This window comes from Neopsephotus bourkii, unplaced genomic scaffold (genome assembly GCF_033783945.1).
Source record: "Neopsephotus bourkii isolate Nb327-2 ecotype Australia unplaced genomic scaffold, CSIRO-AGI_Nbou_v1 NB_1080, whole genome shotgun sequence".
NCBI classification, from domain to species: Eukaryota; Metazoa; Chordata; class Aves; order Psittaciformes; family Psittacidae; genus Neopsephotus; species Neopsephotus bourkii.
In genome coordinates this window covers 457024-475751 of record NW_026901568.1, presented here as the reverse complement: position 1 = coordinate 475751, position 18728 = coordinate 457024, and the positions used below count along the sequence as shown (strand labels likewise).

Genomic DNA, 18728 nt, shown 5'->3' with positions numbered 1-18728 from the left:
TCTTCCTTGTTTGCGTCGAGCAGCTGAAGAACCGGGCACCAAAGCTGCGCTTTCAGCCGCTGACGGTGATGCGCCGAGCAGGCCCCGCCGCCATGCCAGCAACCTGGGCCCGCCCCTCCTGACGCGCGGCGGCCGGAGCGCGGCTGCGTGCGGCCTTGTTTGCGACGTGGAGCCTGGCGGCGGGGCCCGCTTCCACTGCCTGCCCGGAGGCCGAGGGCTCTGCCGGCTCTCTGCTTGTGGCCCGGTGCCGCCGCCTCCGCGCGGGCCCGGAGGATGAGCTGGTTCAACGCCTCGCAGCTGTCCAGCTTCGCCAAGCAGGCACTGTCGCAGGCCCAAAAGTCTATCGACAGGGTGCTGGACATCCAGGCTGAGGAGACCCCCTGGCCAGACGCCGTCATCCCCGATTACGGAGACGGTGAGTGTGGGGCGGTGGGCGGCCCAGGTCGTGCCCTAGACCCCATGTGAGGCGGCCTGACCCGTCTTGTCCCCGCAGTGGGGCGGAGCCGGCTCGCTCTTTGCCCGCTTTCCCCCCTCAGCCCGGCTGGGGGTTGCAGTGGTGCGGGCTTGACCGGCCCTCCCGCAGCGGCTGTGGGGCGTCCCTCACAGGCGAGGGGGGTATAGAGCTGATAGCAAGCGGAGGAGGCGGCAGCACAGGCCATACCCGGCTATCGCGGCCAGTGTGTCATGCTCTTGTTGCATAGGCAGCACTAGGCTTCATTCCTGTATTTCTCAAGGCGGTATTTTTCTTTGCTGAGGGGCTAATAGGTGTTAGAACCCGCTTAGTTAATAAAAAAAGGGAAAATTGCGCTTTTTTTCTGAGGCATGCATAGGGTTATTCGTTGTGACAGTAAAAGCTGAAAGTCTAGTCCTTCTAAACTAAATGAAGTTTCCAATTTTAGTGTTGTTAAGTTCATAATCCTCTAACATCTGTAGAAAGGAATGTGTTGGTGGGAGAATCGTCATGGTTTGGTTATGAGGAAGTGTCTGTACGTGTGCTGATGTAGGACCTGAAAAAAGTGACCAGTCCTGAGCTGCTGTTTGGAAATGAAAGGGCAAGAAAGGGCCCTCTCCTTGGAATCTTACTTCTACTTTAAAGATAAGAATGAACAAAGAAAAGGATAGGAAACCAGGTCATCTGGAACCAACGCCTTTATTGCAGTTGTATCTAGAAGAAATGTATTTATTTGTAGGAGGAGGCTGTTTCCAGGTATACGCACAGCAGAATTAGATTTCTGAAAATTGAAAGCTGTAACAACCAAAAGTGTTTCTGGCCTGGTTTTATGTCTTTGTCCGTTTGCAGGAGCAGGGACTTGGCAGTCGTTTCAGTAGTCCAGAGTAATCTTAAGTGATAGGAATTGTTTATAATAAAGACTGTGTTGTGTTTTGTTTCTTAAAACTTTAGACTTTTCTAAAACAGTTTTCAATTTCACTTATACCTTAGCATATATAGCAGTTCTGTACTTAATAAGGAAAGCAGCAATGATCAGTCTGCATCTGTTCTTAAGGGAAAGCATTTGTTTTTGAAAGAGGTCAAAATGTAATGAGTGTTACAGTTCACTCAGAGTTTTTTCTTGAAGCTATTGGTGCATGGACAAGGTAGTAATGAATCAGATATTTGTAGTATTTTTGGCACTGAGAGCAGTAATTATCTGAATTTGGGATCTTGAGGCCAACAGCTATCAGTAGTTTCTGATAGTGGTAGTCTGCTTGAAGTATTATAACTCGGTGGGTTTTAATAGATGCTGCTGTATAAAGTAAGCTTATTTTGAAGTAGCCTGTAGTATGTTATCCAGAGTATGTTTGTAGGTACATAATCAAATTGGATATTATTTTTTGATTTATCTTTCTTACTTGGGATGCTGCTGAAATTTGATGCTGAAATTCTTATTACCCTTGCTGTTGACAAGTCCTGGAAAACCTGCAAGAAATACAATAGGAACTGTTGATGTTAGCTTGGGGCAGCTTCAGAACTGACCAGTTTGGTATTTCTCCACAGGAGAACAAAACTATCAGCTGGCCTGCTGAGAGTGTGTGTTGTCAGCTTTGTGCTCTTGCTTGGTGTGTGAGGAAAAACATGAAAGGGCAAGAACAACTCTTATAGTGTAAATTCTGCAGATAGTTGAAGCTTTTTTTCTCCCCGTGTTTTCTGTAATGGTGTGCAAAGTGTTTGTGTTATCTGTTACTGGCAGGTAACTTCTAAGACCCAGTAGTTGTTTCATCCCTTTGTAATCTGTATAATTACTTCCTTTTAAGCCCCAGTTTTACGGACTGTTTTGCCCAGCCTTCTCTCACTTCAGGGAGCCGGAGGCCACATTCCTTCTCTCTTTTTCCCTTTGCAAAGGAAATTCTTGCTTTCTGTGCCCAGATAGACTTCAGAATTGCTTTAGGAATGCTGTGTTGCTTGTTCCACCTTCCTAGACACTTCTCTCCATCTTCTTTCTGAAATTGTCACTCTTGGAATTTACTGTGATTGTGTATAGTGTATTTTGTGTATGGTTTCTTTCGGTCTTTGCTTAAGTTACTGTTTAAGAGGGAAGGAGCAAGTTGGTTCTGTTTAGGTCCTACTTTCTAGAGGTGTCTTTGTCCACCTAAAATTTTAGAATTACTTTGTGTCTCCCTTAAGCTTCTTTTGCTTTATTTAAAAATCAGTTCCAACCTTTTTAAGGAATTAGTAAGGAAAATTGTGCTAATTGTGATGATATATAATATTCATTCGAAGTTAAATGTTATTAAAATCATTTTTTTCCTGAACTGTTGTATCTAAAGTTACAAATACTGCAAAATAATACATTTTAAGTGTTCTTTGCCTATCTTTTTTTTTTTTTCACTGTTCTAGGAACAAATTCTCTCATAAGTGGAGGATGGGATACATCTTCCTGGGGCTTAAGTTCAAATGCAGAACCACAGAATCAGCCAGCATCACCAACAGCAATCACTAAGCCAGTGAGGAGGACGGTAGTAGACGAATCTGAAAGCTTCTTCAGTGCCTTTCTCTCTCCAACAGATGTTCAGAGCATACAGAAAAATCCAGTGGTGTCCAAACCTCCAGCCAAATCACAGCGACCCAAAGAGGAGGTGAAAAGCACTTTAAAGGAGCCTCAGCACCCCAGTCAGGTGGAAGTACCAGTGATGACAGAGACAGAAGTGAAGGATTCCTCTGTAGCTGGCCTGGAAGACTTGAAAAACCTTGATGTTCCCAAGGAGGAGTTAGAAGAGAATTCTGTGCTTGAATCTAATGTTAAGCATGAAGAAAGCACAAATGAAGTTACTGACAAAAAGGTGTCTGCTCTAAATTTGGAAGTACCTGAAGAACCTATAAATGAAAAATCCAGTGTAGAAGGGGATGGAACAGGAAGTGCACCAGATAGCACTTTGCAGCCTCTTAATGCAGGTACAAAAGACACGGGTTTGGAAACCCGGGAGCGAAAGACTGAGGACAGGCAAAGCAATACACCCTCACCTCCCGTTAGCACTTTCTCCTCGGGGACATCCACAACTAGTGATATTGAAGTTCTGGACCATGAAAGTGTAATAAGTGAGAGCTCAGTAAGTTCGAGACAAGAAGCTGCAGATTCAAAATCCAGTCTCCATTTAATGCAAACATCATTTCAGCTTTTATCTACGTCTGCCTGTGCAGATTATAATCGTTTAGATGACTTTCAAAAAATGACCGAGAGCTGCAGCTCTTCTGATGCTTTTGAAAGAATTGATTCCTTTAGTGTACAGTCTTTAGATAGTAGAAGTGTAAGTGAAATAAATTCAGATGATGAGTTATCAGGCAGGGCTTCTGCTTCAGCATCTGTCGCTGTCAGCCCTTCTGCGCCAAAGACAGAAATGGCTGATGCCCTGAAAAACACATCTGAAAACTTGGATGATGCTCCTGTTTTACATGCTGAGGAAGCTGAGATGGAAGAGAGTGGGAGAAGTGCGACCCCTGTTAACTCTGAGCAGCCAGATGTTTTGGTTGCTGCTGTGCAAACTGCTGAAGAGCAAGTTGTGAAAGAGGAGACAGAGCTGCAGCTGGATGCTGCTGATGAAGCGTCAGAAGAGGACACTGAAAAGCAAAAACTCAAAAAGGTAACTGCAAAATATGTTTTGCAATCACACTCTTTAATTACAAATGAAGCTCCTGCCCTACACAGGTATTTAGCTGCACCTTATTTGAATGAAGTAATTGATGCTGAGCTACCTTACCTCATAAAAAACTGTCCTTGGTATTCTGGAGTGGAATAATACTGGTGAATTTTCTGGGCAGATCATTTTGGGTTTCGCCTAATCCATCTAGTTGTCATTGCTGTAGATCATGAGTAACACTAGCAAACAGGAAGCCTTGATAGATCAAATGTGTTATTTTAATTCTTTGGTGTGAAAGGTGGAAGAGATTCCTTTGAGTATTTAGATTTCAATCATGAAACTACAAGCCTTGAGGATTTCAGCAATAATCAAGATAATATTTTGTAGTCCCACCAGACTTAACAAACTGTCAAAATCTGATTACATTGCAGGACATTATGCATGTTCTTTGAGGATATCAGTGGTTAGTGTAAATAAGACCTTTTTACTGGTAAATTAATGTTTGCTTTTAGCAGAAATAATCTTTACTTTTAAAGAGAAGGTGCCCTAGGCTTGTTAATGAAGAAGATAAGCATACTTATGAATAGTGAGTAGATTAAAAGAAATTTGTATGGCTAGTTTAGATAGACAACTACAAATGTGGCAAAGTAGGATACTCAAGTGTATGGAAGGCTAAAACTATAGCTTTGAAGCAGTGTTTTTTGTCCAGTTCTCCCAGTGTATTGTGTGCGCTATCTTTCTTCCGTTTCCTTTGTCACCTTCCTGTCCCTCTATTCCTATTTTTAATTTGAGCTCTTTTGACCTATGTTTTGTTCTGTTCCTTCACATGCTGCTTTGCTCATAGTCTGTGTGCCTGATGTGTGGTATGGATGGCCTTACGCTCTAGGCGTGTTTGCAATACTGATGCTGCTTATGGTAGTAATAAGGGAAAAGCAATTGCTTATGGGAGTTCATAAAACCCCAATGCAGTCTGTGTTTTAAGGAAGGCATTTTTTTTGTGTGAAAATTATACAGAATGTCAGTGTAAATTCTTTAAGGAGCTCTATGAACAGTTATCTCTAAGTTTTCCTAATGTAAATGGTTACACATTGTGCACAGTAGTAATAATGGACCCGTGTAAATTCTGTCTTTCAGTGGCCATGTTAAGCTACACTTAGAGAATATGTTTCATTTGTTTATATCATATTTACATATGTTTGTGTGTTATTTCTCTGTATTTAGCTTTACAAAATTTAGTATTAAGAAATTATATTGATGGTGTGATCTAAGAGCTCTTGATTCTGAAAGTTTTCTTCCCTCATCTGATGCTATTTTGCTAATGTGCGCTAACTTTTCACATAAGAGACCTTCCAATGTCAATTATTCTGTGATTCTGTAAAGAGTGGTGCAAAGAGCACTGGGAGTCTTAATGGTTAATGTTACCTCTAGTTGTATAGGTTGTCTTTTGTTTAGATATTGCTTAGTTCTAAATGAATGTGGCAGAAACATGGTAATCTTCAGTGACTTTTACCTTTAATTCCTAAAAACATTGACAAGTTCAGCTTTAAATAGTCTTGGGGAAGAGGGGGGGACAGGGGAAGCCTGTCCCTCTTATGTTTTAATTGTGCCATTCATCTGATCTTTATCTTTAAAAACATTGTCCAGATGATTGATTCATTAACTGAGAAACTGGAGAAGAGGGAAATACAGTTATTAAGTACTAGTAAAGAAAAGGCATGCCTGGAAGAAGCTTATGATAACCTAAAAGAGTAAGTATGAAAATACACACAGTAGTGGGTGTAGCTGTAATTTTACTGTAATGCAATTGCTAGACAATATTGTAAAACAAGTAGCTGTATAACTAGAACAAAGGTTGCAGGGGATGTGCACTGTTTGGGAAAGGTGGGAATAATGATTGCATGTGCTGTGATGGGATTGTTTTTTTTGAAGACACATTGTTTCTTGGGGCCAAAATCTCTTTTGGGATGAGGCTAGTGAAAGGTTTTTCAGTAAGTAAGGATTGGAATGACAAACAGATGTGTAGAGTCAGTCTTGGTTTTTAATAAAGGTCTTTGTTTTAAGACTAGATTCAGCTATTAAGGGAGACTGACTTTTCTGATACAGATGGATGAACCAGATTTACTGAGTAATTTGCCAACTAAAATATAAGCAGTGGAAGTGTGGCTGGTTGTAGGGAAAAGCCTGAATTGATTATTTAATTCTGTTAAAATTAAAAGGGAAAATAAAACAAAAGTTGGGTTTACCAGTTAGTTTACTGATGAAATACCAAGTTTAGAAATGTACAGATAATATGTGAAGTTATTAATGACTAAATTGGTCTTAAAAATACATTTAATCATTTGCCTTGTATATGATCCAGACTATGGTTAATCAGATAGAACTTGATTAAGGGGCAAAGCATTTAAGGTAGATAAAACATTTAATTACTTTCATGGGTAAATTACTGAATTAATGAAGATCTTTGATTAGTACTTCTAATATGGATGTGGGTTTTTTTGACTTCTGGTTAACATTAAAACAAACAAAACGAAACACATTTATAAATGCATTTAGGATAATTGCAAACTTAGATGTTGCAAACTTCTTGGAATGTCCCATAATCATGCAACTGTTCTGAAATGTGAATTTTAAATGTAGTGAAATGTTTAGAATGAAAGAAGAGAGCAGTAGCCTTTCATCTCTCAAAGAGGAGTTTGCTCAGCGGATTGCTGATGCTGAGAAGAAGCTCCAGCTGGCCTGCAAAGAACGAGATGCTGCTAAAAAGGTAATTTGGCTTCATAGTGAAATTAATTTTTTTATTTTAGGACACACATTTCTTGAGGTAAATTAATAAGAAATTAAGCTAGGGAAAAGCATGTGACCAACAGGTGCTGTCTCACGGTATTAGTACAGCTGTAAGCTGATTCTAGCCTTCCAGACTGCTTGTTGTTTCCTTGTGTTGACACATAAATTCCTGCAGCCATGTTGTGAATCAAGTTAAGGAATACAGTGAAGTCAAAGTTAGTCTGGTTTGGGAAGAAGAAGGTTTTAACATTTTCTCTCATTTACCTTGTACCTGTAAGGCATTTGCATTGGGGTAAGGGAGAAGAATGGCGTGGGGATGTGGAGAGGTGGAGAAGAAAGAGATTGGCTTCTTTAGAGGATTAACCGGGAGGAAAATTAATGACTGATGACAGATTGGTTTGGAATGAGCAAAGAAGTCTGCAGCAGCAAAGTTTATAGAGTTTAAATGTTCTTGACCTGGTATGGCAGTATTACATTTCTTGATCTTATTGCTAGTCTGCAAAAAGCAAACTCCAGTCTGCAACTGGAAAAAAACCCACATTTTTAACAGTTGTTTGGTCACTGTTTCTGTCACTATATTTGCACAGTAGTACATTGAAACAGAAAAATGATCTGATATGTCTGTGTGAATAGAAGCTTGTTTTTACTGTATTGTGAAAGTTTAAAGTACAGAAACATAAATGAAAGGAGGAGTTGGAACAAGTTATACAGAGATTTTATGGAGTCTCAGTCCTTGGAGGCTTTAAAACTTGATGGAATAAGGCTCTAACCAATCTGGTTTGATCAGATAATCTCCAGAATTCCCTTCCAACCTAAATTGTTTTCAGAGAAAATTCTTTTGAGAGGAAGTGGAGAAAGAAAAGGTGATCAATAACTTACTGTGTGTTCCTCCCTAAATATATTTTAATAAATGATCCTAAGTATTTTATCCTATTATTTAGGAAATGAAGACTGTTAAAGAAGAATTGGCAACTAGACTTAATACCAATGAAACTGCTGAATTGCTCAAAGAAAAAGAAGAACAAATCAAAGGATTAATGGAGGAAGGTGAGAATTAAAGTATTTCAGTAGTAAAACTTTGTGGAATATTTTGAAACGTGCTGCCTTCACATATGAGCATCCTTTATGTGGGGAAAAAGACAACCTATGAAGCATGTTAGATGTTTCTGAACATTTGAACGACTTAGTTAATAGCAAAGAACAACATCAGTCAAATACCGATGTCTAGGGGGTACTTCCTGCAGTGTGCACGAAAAGGTGCTGTGAGATAAAACCAGCATGCAGCGCAACACTGAGTGTTCCATTCATCAGAAATTTAACTAGGGAATTGCTCAGGGCATTTCTGCAGTGTCTCCCTTAATGCCATTTAGGTTTGGAACAAAATGCAGTCACTAAATGAACAGGCCATTTTTGGTTTGGGTTTTTTTCCCCGATAGTGGTGAGTTCATTTGCTTTACTTTCAAAGCCTTTAATTGCCCATCTTCTCTCAGTGTAGCTTAGTGTACCAAGGTCATCTTGGGATAAGGTAGATTTAAAACGTAAGAACTTGCATGGAAAAATGTAGAAGTGTTTCCATACACATTTGATTAGTATTTTCATGGGATTAAAGAGCAGGGAGAGGTGTGAGTAAAGAGAGTTCATAGAATAAGAACAATGTGCACTAGCTTAATGTTAACTTTTTTCACAGGAGAAAAGCTTTCCAAACAGCAGCTGCATAATTCCACCATTATTAAGAAATTAAGAGCCAAAGAGAAAGAGAGAGAAAATATTAACACAAAACAGACCAAAAAGATTAAGGAGATGGAAGAGGAGTTGCAGCATTTAAAACAGGCGAGATGTTTGTTTCTTTTGGGCTTGTTGGGTTTTTTTCCAGCTTTTTCCGTGATCTGCAGAGTAGCCCTTTGGGGGAGGTTCTTGATTGATACTGTTTTGTTTTCTTGGAGGCTTCTCTGTTTCATATTATTGGAACACTGGGGTGTGATCTCTGTATATGTTTTCAGAGCAGTTTAAAACTAAGGTCATGTATGTCTTTCCAGCTGCTTGTTTGCACTTGCACTGCTGGTTATCAGGTGGGCTGACCAGATTCAGTACATGAAATTTTAGTTGGAAAACCTATACCAGCAAAATTTGGGTAGGGTTTCCTTGCTTGTTCAGTGATTGAATAAAGACTAAACAAGCAGGAGACCCAGTCTGACAACTGCCACAGTTGACATTGTCCTTGGTTGGCATTGTGTACCCTTTCTACTGGGATTAGTCTCATGCTTCTTGTTTGCACTCTTAATAGGTGCTTGATGGCAAGGAAGAGCTTGAGAAGCAACATCGGGACAGCATTAAACAACTAAACAGTGTTGTGGAGCGACAAGAAAAGGATCTTGCTAAACTTCAGGCAGAAGTGGGAGACCTTGAAGAACGCAACAGAAGCGTCCAGGCAGCACTTGACAGTGCATATAAGTAAGCAAATATTTGCATGCCCTTCTTCAACCATACATTCAGTTTTTGTGAAATGTAAATATAAAGTAAAGCTGTTTGCAAAGTCACTGTTGGCATTGTGTAAACTGTAAATGCATTGTTTTATTTTGGCTTGTTTTTTTTTTTTTTTTCTCCCTAGGGAACTTGCAGATCTTCATAAAGCTAATGCTACAAAGGACAGTGAGGCACAAGAAGCAGCCCTAAGTCGGGAAATGAAGGCAAAGGAAGAGCTTGGGCTAGCTCTGGAGAAGGCCCAAGAGGAGGCTCGGCAGCAACAAGAAGCTTTGGCAATTCAGGTGAGTCCGAAATGCAGTGAATAAAACTTTGTCATTAAAGAAATGAATGTTTGCATGGTGTGTGCACCTGACATAATGAATCAGATGCAGTATAAGGAGGAACTTGTGTTTGTGTACTTAGCAAATACCCAGTGGATATCTTTCCTATTAACTTGTTCAGCCTAGTGGTAGTTGTACTAAGCTTCAAAGTATTCATTTTATTTAAAAATACATTTAATTTGTCTAAATGAATGTATTTGGAGAGGCTCTATGTTGAGTTTGTAGTGCTCTTACCATGATGCAAAGTTCAAGGCATTTAGTTAGACAAAATTTGCAATAGTAGATAAATCTGTGTAAATATTTATATGCATGCAAAACTTAAGCCTTACCTTGTGAAGAGACATAACCTGTCTGGCAGTGCTTAAACTGGTACAGGACTGTAGCAGTGAATAGGTGGTACTATAACTTCTGGAAAAAATTGGTGACAATGTCTTGTTTATTTAGGTGGCGGACCTGAGGCTCGCGCTGCAACGTGCAGAACAGCAGGCAGCAAGGAAAGAAGACTATTTACGTCAGGAAATTGGTGAATTACAACAGGTACTATAGCAAATAGGTGATCCAAATTGTATTTGCAAGGAGGGCTTCTAAAAACTGAAAATAAAATGCTGTGGTGACATTAATAGCCTGAAAGAGAGGCTTGGTCTTCCTGTTACCTGCGATATTTGTCCTTTGTAGAATAACAATGAAAATGTAAAAAATGTTTTTTTAGTCACATAGTGAAACCAAAATCATATTTTTTTATGATGGCTCATAAGTGGAATGCTGTCCTTCTAGTATAAGCTGTTACGTTTGTGATAGACCTCTAAAATTGCTAGCATATACGTTTTGAAAGACTCTGTAGCTGTTTCTCAGAATATTTTTACTGTTCTTAATGTTCAGAAGATAGATTGCTGCCAAAATGTTTCAAGAGATGTCCAGAGGACTGGATATTTTTGGACTGTTGCTCCATCACATGTCTAAAAATCTTAAGCTTCTATCTTGGAATTTCATACTTTATTACAATTTGAACAAATGGATATTAAAGCGTAAAGCAATTGTAAAGCAGTAATTTTGGAATGTAAAGCAACTGCTCTGTGTTTAGCTGAATTCTGTATTAATTTTTCAATCTATCATATGATTTTAAAGCTTAAATATAATTAATCTGTGATTTCAGAGACTCCAAGAAGCAGAGAGCCGGAACCAAGAACTAAGTCAAAGTGTTACATCAGCTACACGGCCACTTCTCCGGCAGATAGAAAACCTGCAAGCCACGCTGGGAGCACAAACCTCTGCATGGGAAAAGCTTGAAAAGAACCTTTCTGACAGACTTGGTAAGATGTTTTTAGCTTTTACTGAACTGTGAGGCTCTTGGAGATGTGAGATAGCTGAAGGTAACTGAAAAGGGCTTAACACTTGTCCAAAGTGCAGATGGCGGATCAAGAGAGATGAGCACTAAATGCCTTCCTGTAAGGAGATGGTGTGTGGGGTATTTTGTCAAGATTCTTGGACACGTCCTCTAGATGTTTGATCAAAAAAATTAAATTTCATGTTTTTCTTGACTTAATATTAGGTGAGTCTCAAACTCTTCTAGCAGCAGCTGCTGAGAGAGAACGGGCAGCTACAGAAGAACTTCTTTCTAATAAAATTCAGATGTCTTCTACTGAATCTCAGAATAGTCGTTTAAGGCAAGAAAATACACGTCTTCAGGCTCAGCTGGAAGTGGAGAGAAATAGATTGAAGAAAGTGGAAAATGAAAACAGTAGGTGAGTTGCATTTTTGGTTAACAAATTATAGTGAAGTGCAGTAAGCCTTGTTTTGTGTAACTGTCTACATCAGATCTCCTTGGAAGTTGGAAGGCTCTTTTGAGTGCTACTATGCAAGGCTCTTTTGCTACTATGGAAGGCTCTTTTGAGTGCTGCTATGCAAAACGTTGACCTCTGTTGGTAGAGTTGCCCAACTTGCTAGGGGTATTTTGTTGCATGCTAAAGATTAAAGCATGTTACTTTTATACTGTTTAAAGTCTTGAAGCTGTGTTTGTTTTAGAAGCATATAAATCTAAAGTAAACACCGAATGCTTATTTAATGACTTTCTCTGCCTCTTTTCTTTCCTCAATGTAGGTATGAGGTTGAACTAGAAGGGCTCAAAGATGAGTATGCAAAAACCTTGGAAGATGCAAAGAAAGAAAAGGTATTGCCTACTTCACGTTTAATCTGTGTTACTGTTGAAATCTTAGGTAGCAGGAGGTTTAACAGACTGTATTTATTGTTGTAGACACTTCTGGCTACTCAGTTAGAAATGGAGAAGATGAAAGTTGAACAGGAAAGAAAGAAGGCACTTTATGTGCAAGAAGCAGCAAAGGAGAAGGTACCAAAACCTAACATTTCAGTTCAATCTTATTGATACTGTCATTATTTTAGTAGATATATGAAACCTAAAACTGTCACAAGCAGCAAAGTGCACTTTAGAGGAGTACAGTGTGTGCTCTGAGCTTGGGCTTTAAGGACTTGGCTGGATTCCTGCTTTGTGTTTCACATGACTATGTATAATGTACTACCTGCTCTCCAGCTAAGTCACATGTCACAGAACAGTCCTCAATAGTCAGTAACTTTGTTACTGCTAATTAGCACTTGATACTTAAGTAAAACTCTTTCTATTACTGTTTTTTACCATCTCATGTTCTAAAATCTAAGTGCTTTGTCCTTCAGAGGCTAGCATACTTTCAGATACTGCCAGTACAAGGAGGTTACTCTATTTGGAAGTGTACCAGTAAAGTATTAGTATGTGAGAAATCTTGGAATTTAATTCATAGAATAAAAAAAACCCAAAGAAAATTCTAAAAGGAGACATACTTCTGGGTTTAGGACATTCCTGTGATAACTTTGGACATACAGAACTGCCTCTGAGTCTCCCCTGGCTACTTTAAAGAGAATCCTTTGATGTGATTTGCAACTTGTCTTCATTTTCTGAGGAAAAACTGAACGTAGGCTTTAAGTGTTTGTAGCACAGAAATTCTTCATTGTTAAACTTTCATGTTTTAGGGATGGGGGAAGGGGAAATGTTATCTGTCACATTGTGTTCTATGTGGTGGTGGTGGAAAAGGGCACTTAATCCTTCACGGAATCTGTCTTTCACCATCTTGTAACGATTGTTTTTTATCTCACTGGTGATGTTTTGTGGGTGTTTCTGAAGGATCGAAAGTCATTTACAGTTGAAACAGTTTCGAGTACCCCAACTATGTCACGTTCTAGTTCCATAAGTGGAGTTGACATGGCAGGACTTCAGACATCTTTCCTCTCTCAGGTATCATCTATCAATTATATTGGTGCTTTTTTTTTTTTTTTTTTTTTACAGATTGCTTTCTTTTCTCATTAGGAAGTTTTATTAATGTAAAAAATGTATATTGACCTTAGACAAGGTAATTCCTATGCGGAAACATCTAAAACCTGCTTATGTCTGTTATATTAAAACATCTGTGAAAGACAATGTGAAACTACAGCTTTTATTGCAGGGTAACATTATATGTGTGGTGGTGCTGAGCTCACATCTAGAAGAACTTACTAACACTAGTAGGAGTCAAATCAATTGGTTTAGTTTTAGTAGGAATCCTGGCTTAGGGCACAACCCTGCTCTGAGGTGGTATCACAGCTTGTTGTGGTCTTTGTGGAGTCTATTGCATCTGCTGCTTTCCTGTGGATAGTTATCGATGTCCACATCGAATGGAAGTTGTATAGGTGACACGAGAACTGGCCACTAAGGAGCTATCTCAGATTGTACCTATTCACCTTAAACTTTTGTTTTAAAACCAAGCTTCAAGCATTGAAATATTTGCCTACTAGCAGTATAATTTTAAACCTTAAATGATGCAGTACTTCAGGACAAGGAAGATTCCAAAGTGTGCACATTTTTGTCTGATTTTAAGCTTCTCTAACCTTCTGTTTGTAGGATGATCCTCATGATCACTCCTTTGGGCCAGTAGCTACTAGTGGGAGCAATCTTTATGACGCTATAAGGATGGGAGCAGGTTCAAGTATAATTGAAAACCTTCAATCCCAGCTAAAACTAAGAGAAGGAGAGATTTCACATCTACAGGTACTGTAGTTATTTGTACATAACAGAACACATAATTTTTAAGTGTAAACACTAATGCAGTCAGTATTATATTGCTGGTTTTACATGCAAGAAGCTCAGCTCCTCTCCCCACAGTAGAGTGCATTCACTGTTTCCCTTTCATGACAATTCTGTTATTGTCATGTCCAAAACAGCCACTGGAGGTATGTGTAGGGATGACCAAGAAAAGAATTTCATGCTTCCTTTTTTGTTTTGACAAGGACCTATCCAGAAAACTTAATTTGTCTGCCTGCAAAAGAGCAAATCCCAAACCACTGGTCAGATTTGAGCGCTCCCAAGGTGCTGGCTTAAGAAAACGCCTTAATTACCATATCAAAATACTTTGATGTAGTGTTTTATAAATATGATAAGTTCTTTCCTCCTAATTGTTAAAGTGTTTATCTTAGCTGGAAATTGTAAACCTTGAGAAAACTCGATCAATAATGGCAGAAGAACTGGTTAAATTAACAAATCAAAATGATGAACTTGAAGAAAAAGTAAAGGAAATACCAAAATTACGTGCCCAGTTAAAGGTAAGTGTATCTTTATTGGAAGTCTGATGTAAAATGGGCATATTTGTAGTTGTGGTGTTTTCTTAGCAATACCCCTGTTGATTTAGGATTATATTCAAGTCTGTCCCTAGTCATGAATGCCTGAAGAGCCTGGTGGGGAGTTTTATGTAGTAGAATGCGAAAATGCCTCCTCCATGACTAAGTAGTCACTTCAAAACGCAGTTGTTAGAAACGTGTGTAGTGCGTAAGATTGCATGTTCTATCAGGGAGAGAACTTTGGGTTTTTGTTTATCTCACTGAAGTCTGGAAGTGGTCTTTTAGTAAAGGGGCTGTTTTGATAAATAGCATGGATTTATTAGAGATTGATGCAGATGAATGATTGTGCAGTAGTAATAGACAGATATTTTGATCCTCTGAATGTGTAGGAACTTAAATACTGGAAATAGTTTTGGAATAATTTTGGAAATTGTAGTTGTTTTATAAATACAGAATATTAGATTTCCCAGTGAAACACTTTACTAAATGTGGTTATTCCTGTAGTAAAACTGTTGGCTGTTTACTTACTGTTTTAATGCTTATAATAGTTGAATTTCAAGGTGTTTCAGTACATTGTCTGAATCCACACTAATTCTTCATCATCAAGGATCTTTGTTGTTGGAAAGTCTTCCTCTTATATCTGGAGTATAAATTTAGCCATGTTCAGAGAGTCAAAACATAAAGGGTTTTTTGAGGCATTTACTCTATGCTTCACTCTAAAGTATTTATACTTTGATAACATAACACTACACTTGTTTTCCCTAGTAGTGTAAAACATTACCATAGCAGCAACTTCTTAAAGGTGAAAAATAGTCAGATAACAAACAACATGTCCTTGCAGGATCTGGATCAAAGATACAACACAATTCTTCAGATGTATGGAGAGAAAGCAGAGGAAGCTGAAGAACTCCGGCTAGACCTCGAAGATGTGAAAAACATGTACAAGACTCAGATAGATGAACTTTTAAAACAGAGACAAAATTAAGTCCTGCTGGAACTCTTTAACATTATATGATAACAGACTGTAAAGATAATTGTTTATGTAAATGCTGAATTTAAATGTCTTGTAAAAAACCCAACTGTATTATAGAAAATGTTACTATATAATAGAGTTCATATGCTGACAAAAATCAATGCTTCAAGTGTCTTGTACTGTCTGCAGTTAAATTATTTGTACAATATTTAATTTTTTTTTCAGTCATCCCTTTATTTAAGTTTCTGCTGATGGGTGGATCATTTTACTTGTAAACAGTAGCAGCAATGATGATTGTTACCTCATGAGACAGCACTGGAAGGCAGGAGTTTTACTAAAGCAGCCCTTGATTCATAAACTCTGTATCTATGAAAATGACATTAGGAGTTTTTCTTAAGTGTTCTTAATAGGAGTTTTTCTAAAACCTCATCAGTTAATTTTTAATAACAAAATAGCAGTGGCTTGCTGTTTGAAGCAGAACTGATAGATGTTTTTATGGCAGGAAAACCCATACTTGCAACATCTTAACCTTAGGATGATAATTCTCTGCCTTTAGCCAAATCAGATTAGTCTATTTTACACTGAGTCCTCTAAAGCAGAGCCTGAGGCTCAGATGAGACTATAACTTACATCTTCATCTTGCATATTGTGTTGTCTCATGAGCTGTCTAGAGACAGCAGCTCTGGTTGTAACTTGCATGTGTTTAACATCAGAAAGCTGAACTATTCAGTATTTATTCTAGGTTTGGATGCTGATTTTTTAGCAGTAGTTAAGACAGTTCAGAAGAATGCAGAAAATGAGGGTTATTTTTTCTTTCTGTTACTTGCTGCTGCTCTCATGGTTCCTTGTATGTAAGTGGCACGGTTTAAAGTTGCTGCAAAATTGTACTGTGACTTAATATAGTTTTCATATAAGTCTCCAGTGGATGCAACGTATTTCTCATGCCATTCCTTGAGCAAGGTACTGGTCAAATAGCATCCACATGGCTTGAAGCTTAGCTGCATTTTCAGTAATGTCTAAGGAAACATTTGAATTAGTCCCTTGGGAATGTTGAGAATCAGGGGAAGACGCTTGTGTCTTCCTCTCTGCATTCCAGACAGCAAATACTTAACTGCATCTCAGAATTGTAGCCATGATGGGTACTCTGGTGAGCTACTCAGCAGTCAAAATTCCTTGGTTATCATACCATTGCCTCTACTGGGAGAGGGTTTTTTTCACATCTGTGCAGTTTCTAATTTGTGTTAGAGAAGTCTGTTCCTGCTTATGTGTTCAGTGGCCTGAGAGAGAGACAAAGGATGTGAATGATGAGAAATTGCTTCTGGAGAAGAGCTGCTCAGTAATACGATGTTTCTATGAGTGCTGGGAATTTATTCCTCACTGTGAGAACCATCAGTCACTGAAGTTACACAGGCAAGGGTATGTTCATGGAAAAGCTTCGTTCAGTTTGAGGTTCAGGTATGCATTCTGAAGATTTCCATAAAGCCAGAGAGCAAGAACACTAAAATTTGTCTTAACCCCCTATTTGTCATAGAAACCCTTTTTCTCTTCTTTTCATGGGGAGGTAGGAAGGAGCTGCCCTTTTACTGCCTTCATTTCAGTTGTGGAAACCATTTTTCTTCAAAACCATTTTTCTTCTAAAAGCTCAGAATTTAACACTTTGCCTTCATATTTGAAGCATGGTTGATCACTTTAAGTTTCAACTCCCACTTCCCCCCAAAAAACCCCAAACCCCACTACATATAAAATCACTTGTTGGAACTTACTGATTTGCTAGGTGCTGGAATTATGATGTGCAAATGTGAGATGTTCAGCCTTTTCTTAAAAACCAAACCCAACCTGTTACGATGCTCAAAGGTTAGAAATCCTATTCAGCTTTTATCTACTGCAGTGAATCAGTAAAATACCGATTTTGACCATTTTGTTACAGTCTTGATAGACAAATAGAGCACTTAAGGAATTTATCTATTGCTGCCAGTGCTTTTAAAGGTAACATTTCCCATGTAAGGTGTGAGTAGCTTCAGGTCTGACACAGGTACAGTTGTGGCTATCTTGGGTTTTCTAGAAGAGCTTAGGTAAATAGGAGCTTTTAACATGCAGTCAGCATTAAGTGGTTTAGGTACAAAAGCGGTTGTCAGAGTTCTAGATTTTTAATTTTACAAAAGTAGATGTAAATAGTTATACTGACTGTTTTTTGATTCTTACTCTCATTCAATGCAACCTTTACTATCACATGAGAATCAGATGGCCTATGGTGTCTTCATCATCAAAGCCTTAGAGAACAAAGTGCTAACATAGACTTGTAATCTGGTTGAATCATCTTCGGTATAAATCTTGGATGCTTGTTTTGAAGAAACATTAATGTCTGTTTGGCCACCTTAAGGTCATTGCTACTACTGAGATTGCAAAATGAAAGGAGTTGGGTCTGGTGCTGTTTAAATGTATTGGTTTAGAATATTCCTTCTGAAAGCAACTAAGTTATACCTCAATTTCACTGCATATGCAAGTGTGAAGTAATGCTATCTAAAGGTTTATTCAATGTATACTCTGTAGAGAGGGCTTATTTCTCAGTCTGTGGGAAGTAATGGAACGTGGGGTCAGTGGGTTTGGATGAGGTGTAGAATGCACTGGTACTCGCTTCTTGGGGCACTGCTGCATCCTTGATAGATGCAGGAGATGATGTTCAATATCCTACATGTTCATATGTAAGGTTTGCTCTTTATTTTTTTTGTCATTCTCCAAGTTTGTTGCAGTTCATATATGTATGTTTTATGAAGGGCTATAATGATCCTGAGTATGGAATGAAATGGGTTGTCCCACGGTTAAATTGGACCCCTGGCTTTCTAGTTGTAAAATGTGTATAAAACTGTAAAAAGCATGGGGCAGGGTGAAATAAAACTTTGTGCTAAGAGTGTGCTCTGGTTCTCTTGAGAAAAAGACTTAAACATAGTTTTGTGAGGGGTAGATGTGCATGAACCAGGTGCTATAAAAGAATACTGCTCAAGTCAGAAGATACATGCAGTTTGAATTTAGAATTACAAGTATCAGTGAAACTCCTACGCTGCTACGGGTGTTGAGGTGTGAGAGGCTGGTTTATTTATAAGCGCACTGCAGTAATGGGATTAAAGACACTGTCACATTTAGACCAATTTCCTGTATTCAAGCAGGGCACCGTCGGAGCCGGCAGTATCGGTGCAGGGGGTCACCCTTTGTCCTCCCGCGGCTGGGCTCTTGTCCACCGTTCCCCACCTGTAAACGAGGTGAGAGGCGGTCTGTCCGGTGGTGGACTGATCCCAGCACCCCCGTGTTGGTGCCTGCGACCCCTGCGGAGCTTGTCAAAGCAGCGACCGAGTAGAACCGGGAGCGAACTCCTGCGTGCTGGCAGCGCGGGAGCCGGATCCCTGTGCCCGGCCAAGCGGGGATCCATAAATCCGCTTCCGAAGGCGGCGGGAAGGGGAGGC

General features: G+C 39.1%; 1 protein-coding gene across 1 annotated transcript; it reads left to right on the top strand.

Annotated features, from left to right (window-relative positions):
- The first annotated feature begins 143 nt into the window (after positions 1-143).
- Positions 144-18179, top strand: TMF1 (TATA element modulatory factor 1). The gene is made up of 17 exons (XM_061362062.1): positions 144-415; positions 2837-4077; positions 5719-5822; positions 6712-6838; positions 7800-7905; positions 8546-8688; positions 9143-9309; positions 9467-9623; positions 10107-10199; positions 10816-10972; positions 11212-11404; positions 11760-11829; positions 11914-12006; positions 12832-12942; positions 13585-13731; positions 14157-14282; positions 15139-18179. The coding sequence occupies exons 1-17, from the start codon at positions 274-276 to the stop codon at positions 15280-15282; spliced, it is 3321 nt and encodes a 1106-aa protein (XP_061218046.1). The 5' UTR covers positions 144-273; the 3' UTR covers positions 15283-18179.
- The last annotated feature ends 549 nt before the right edge of the window (positions 18180-18728 follow it).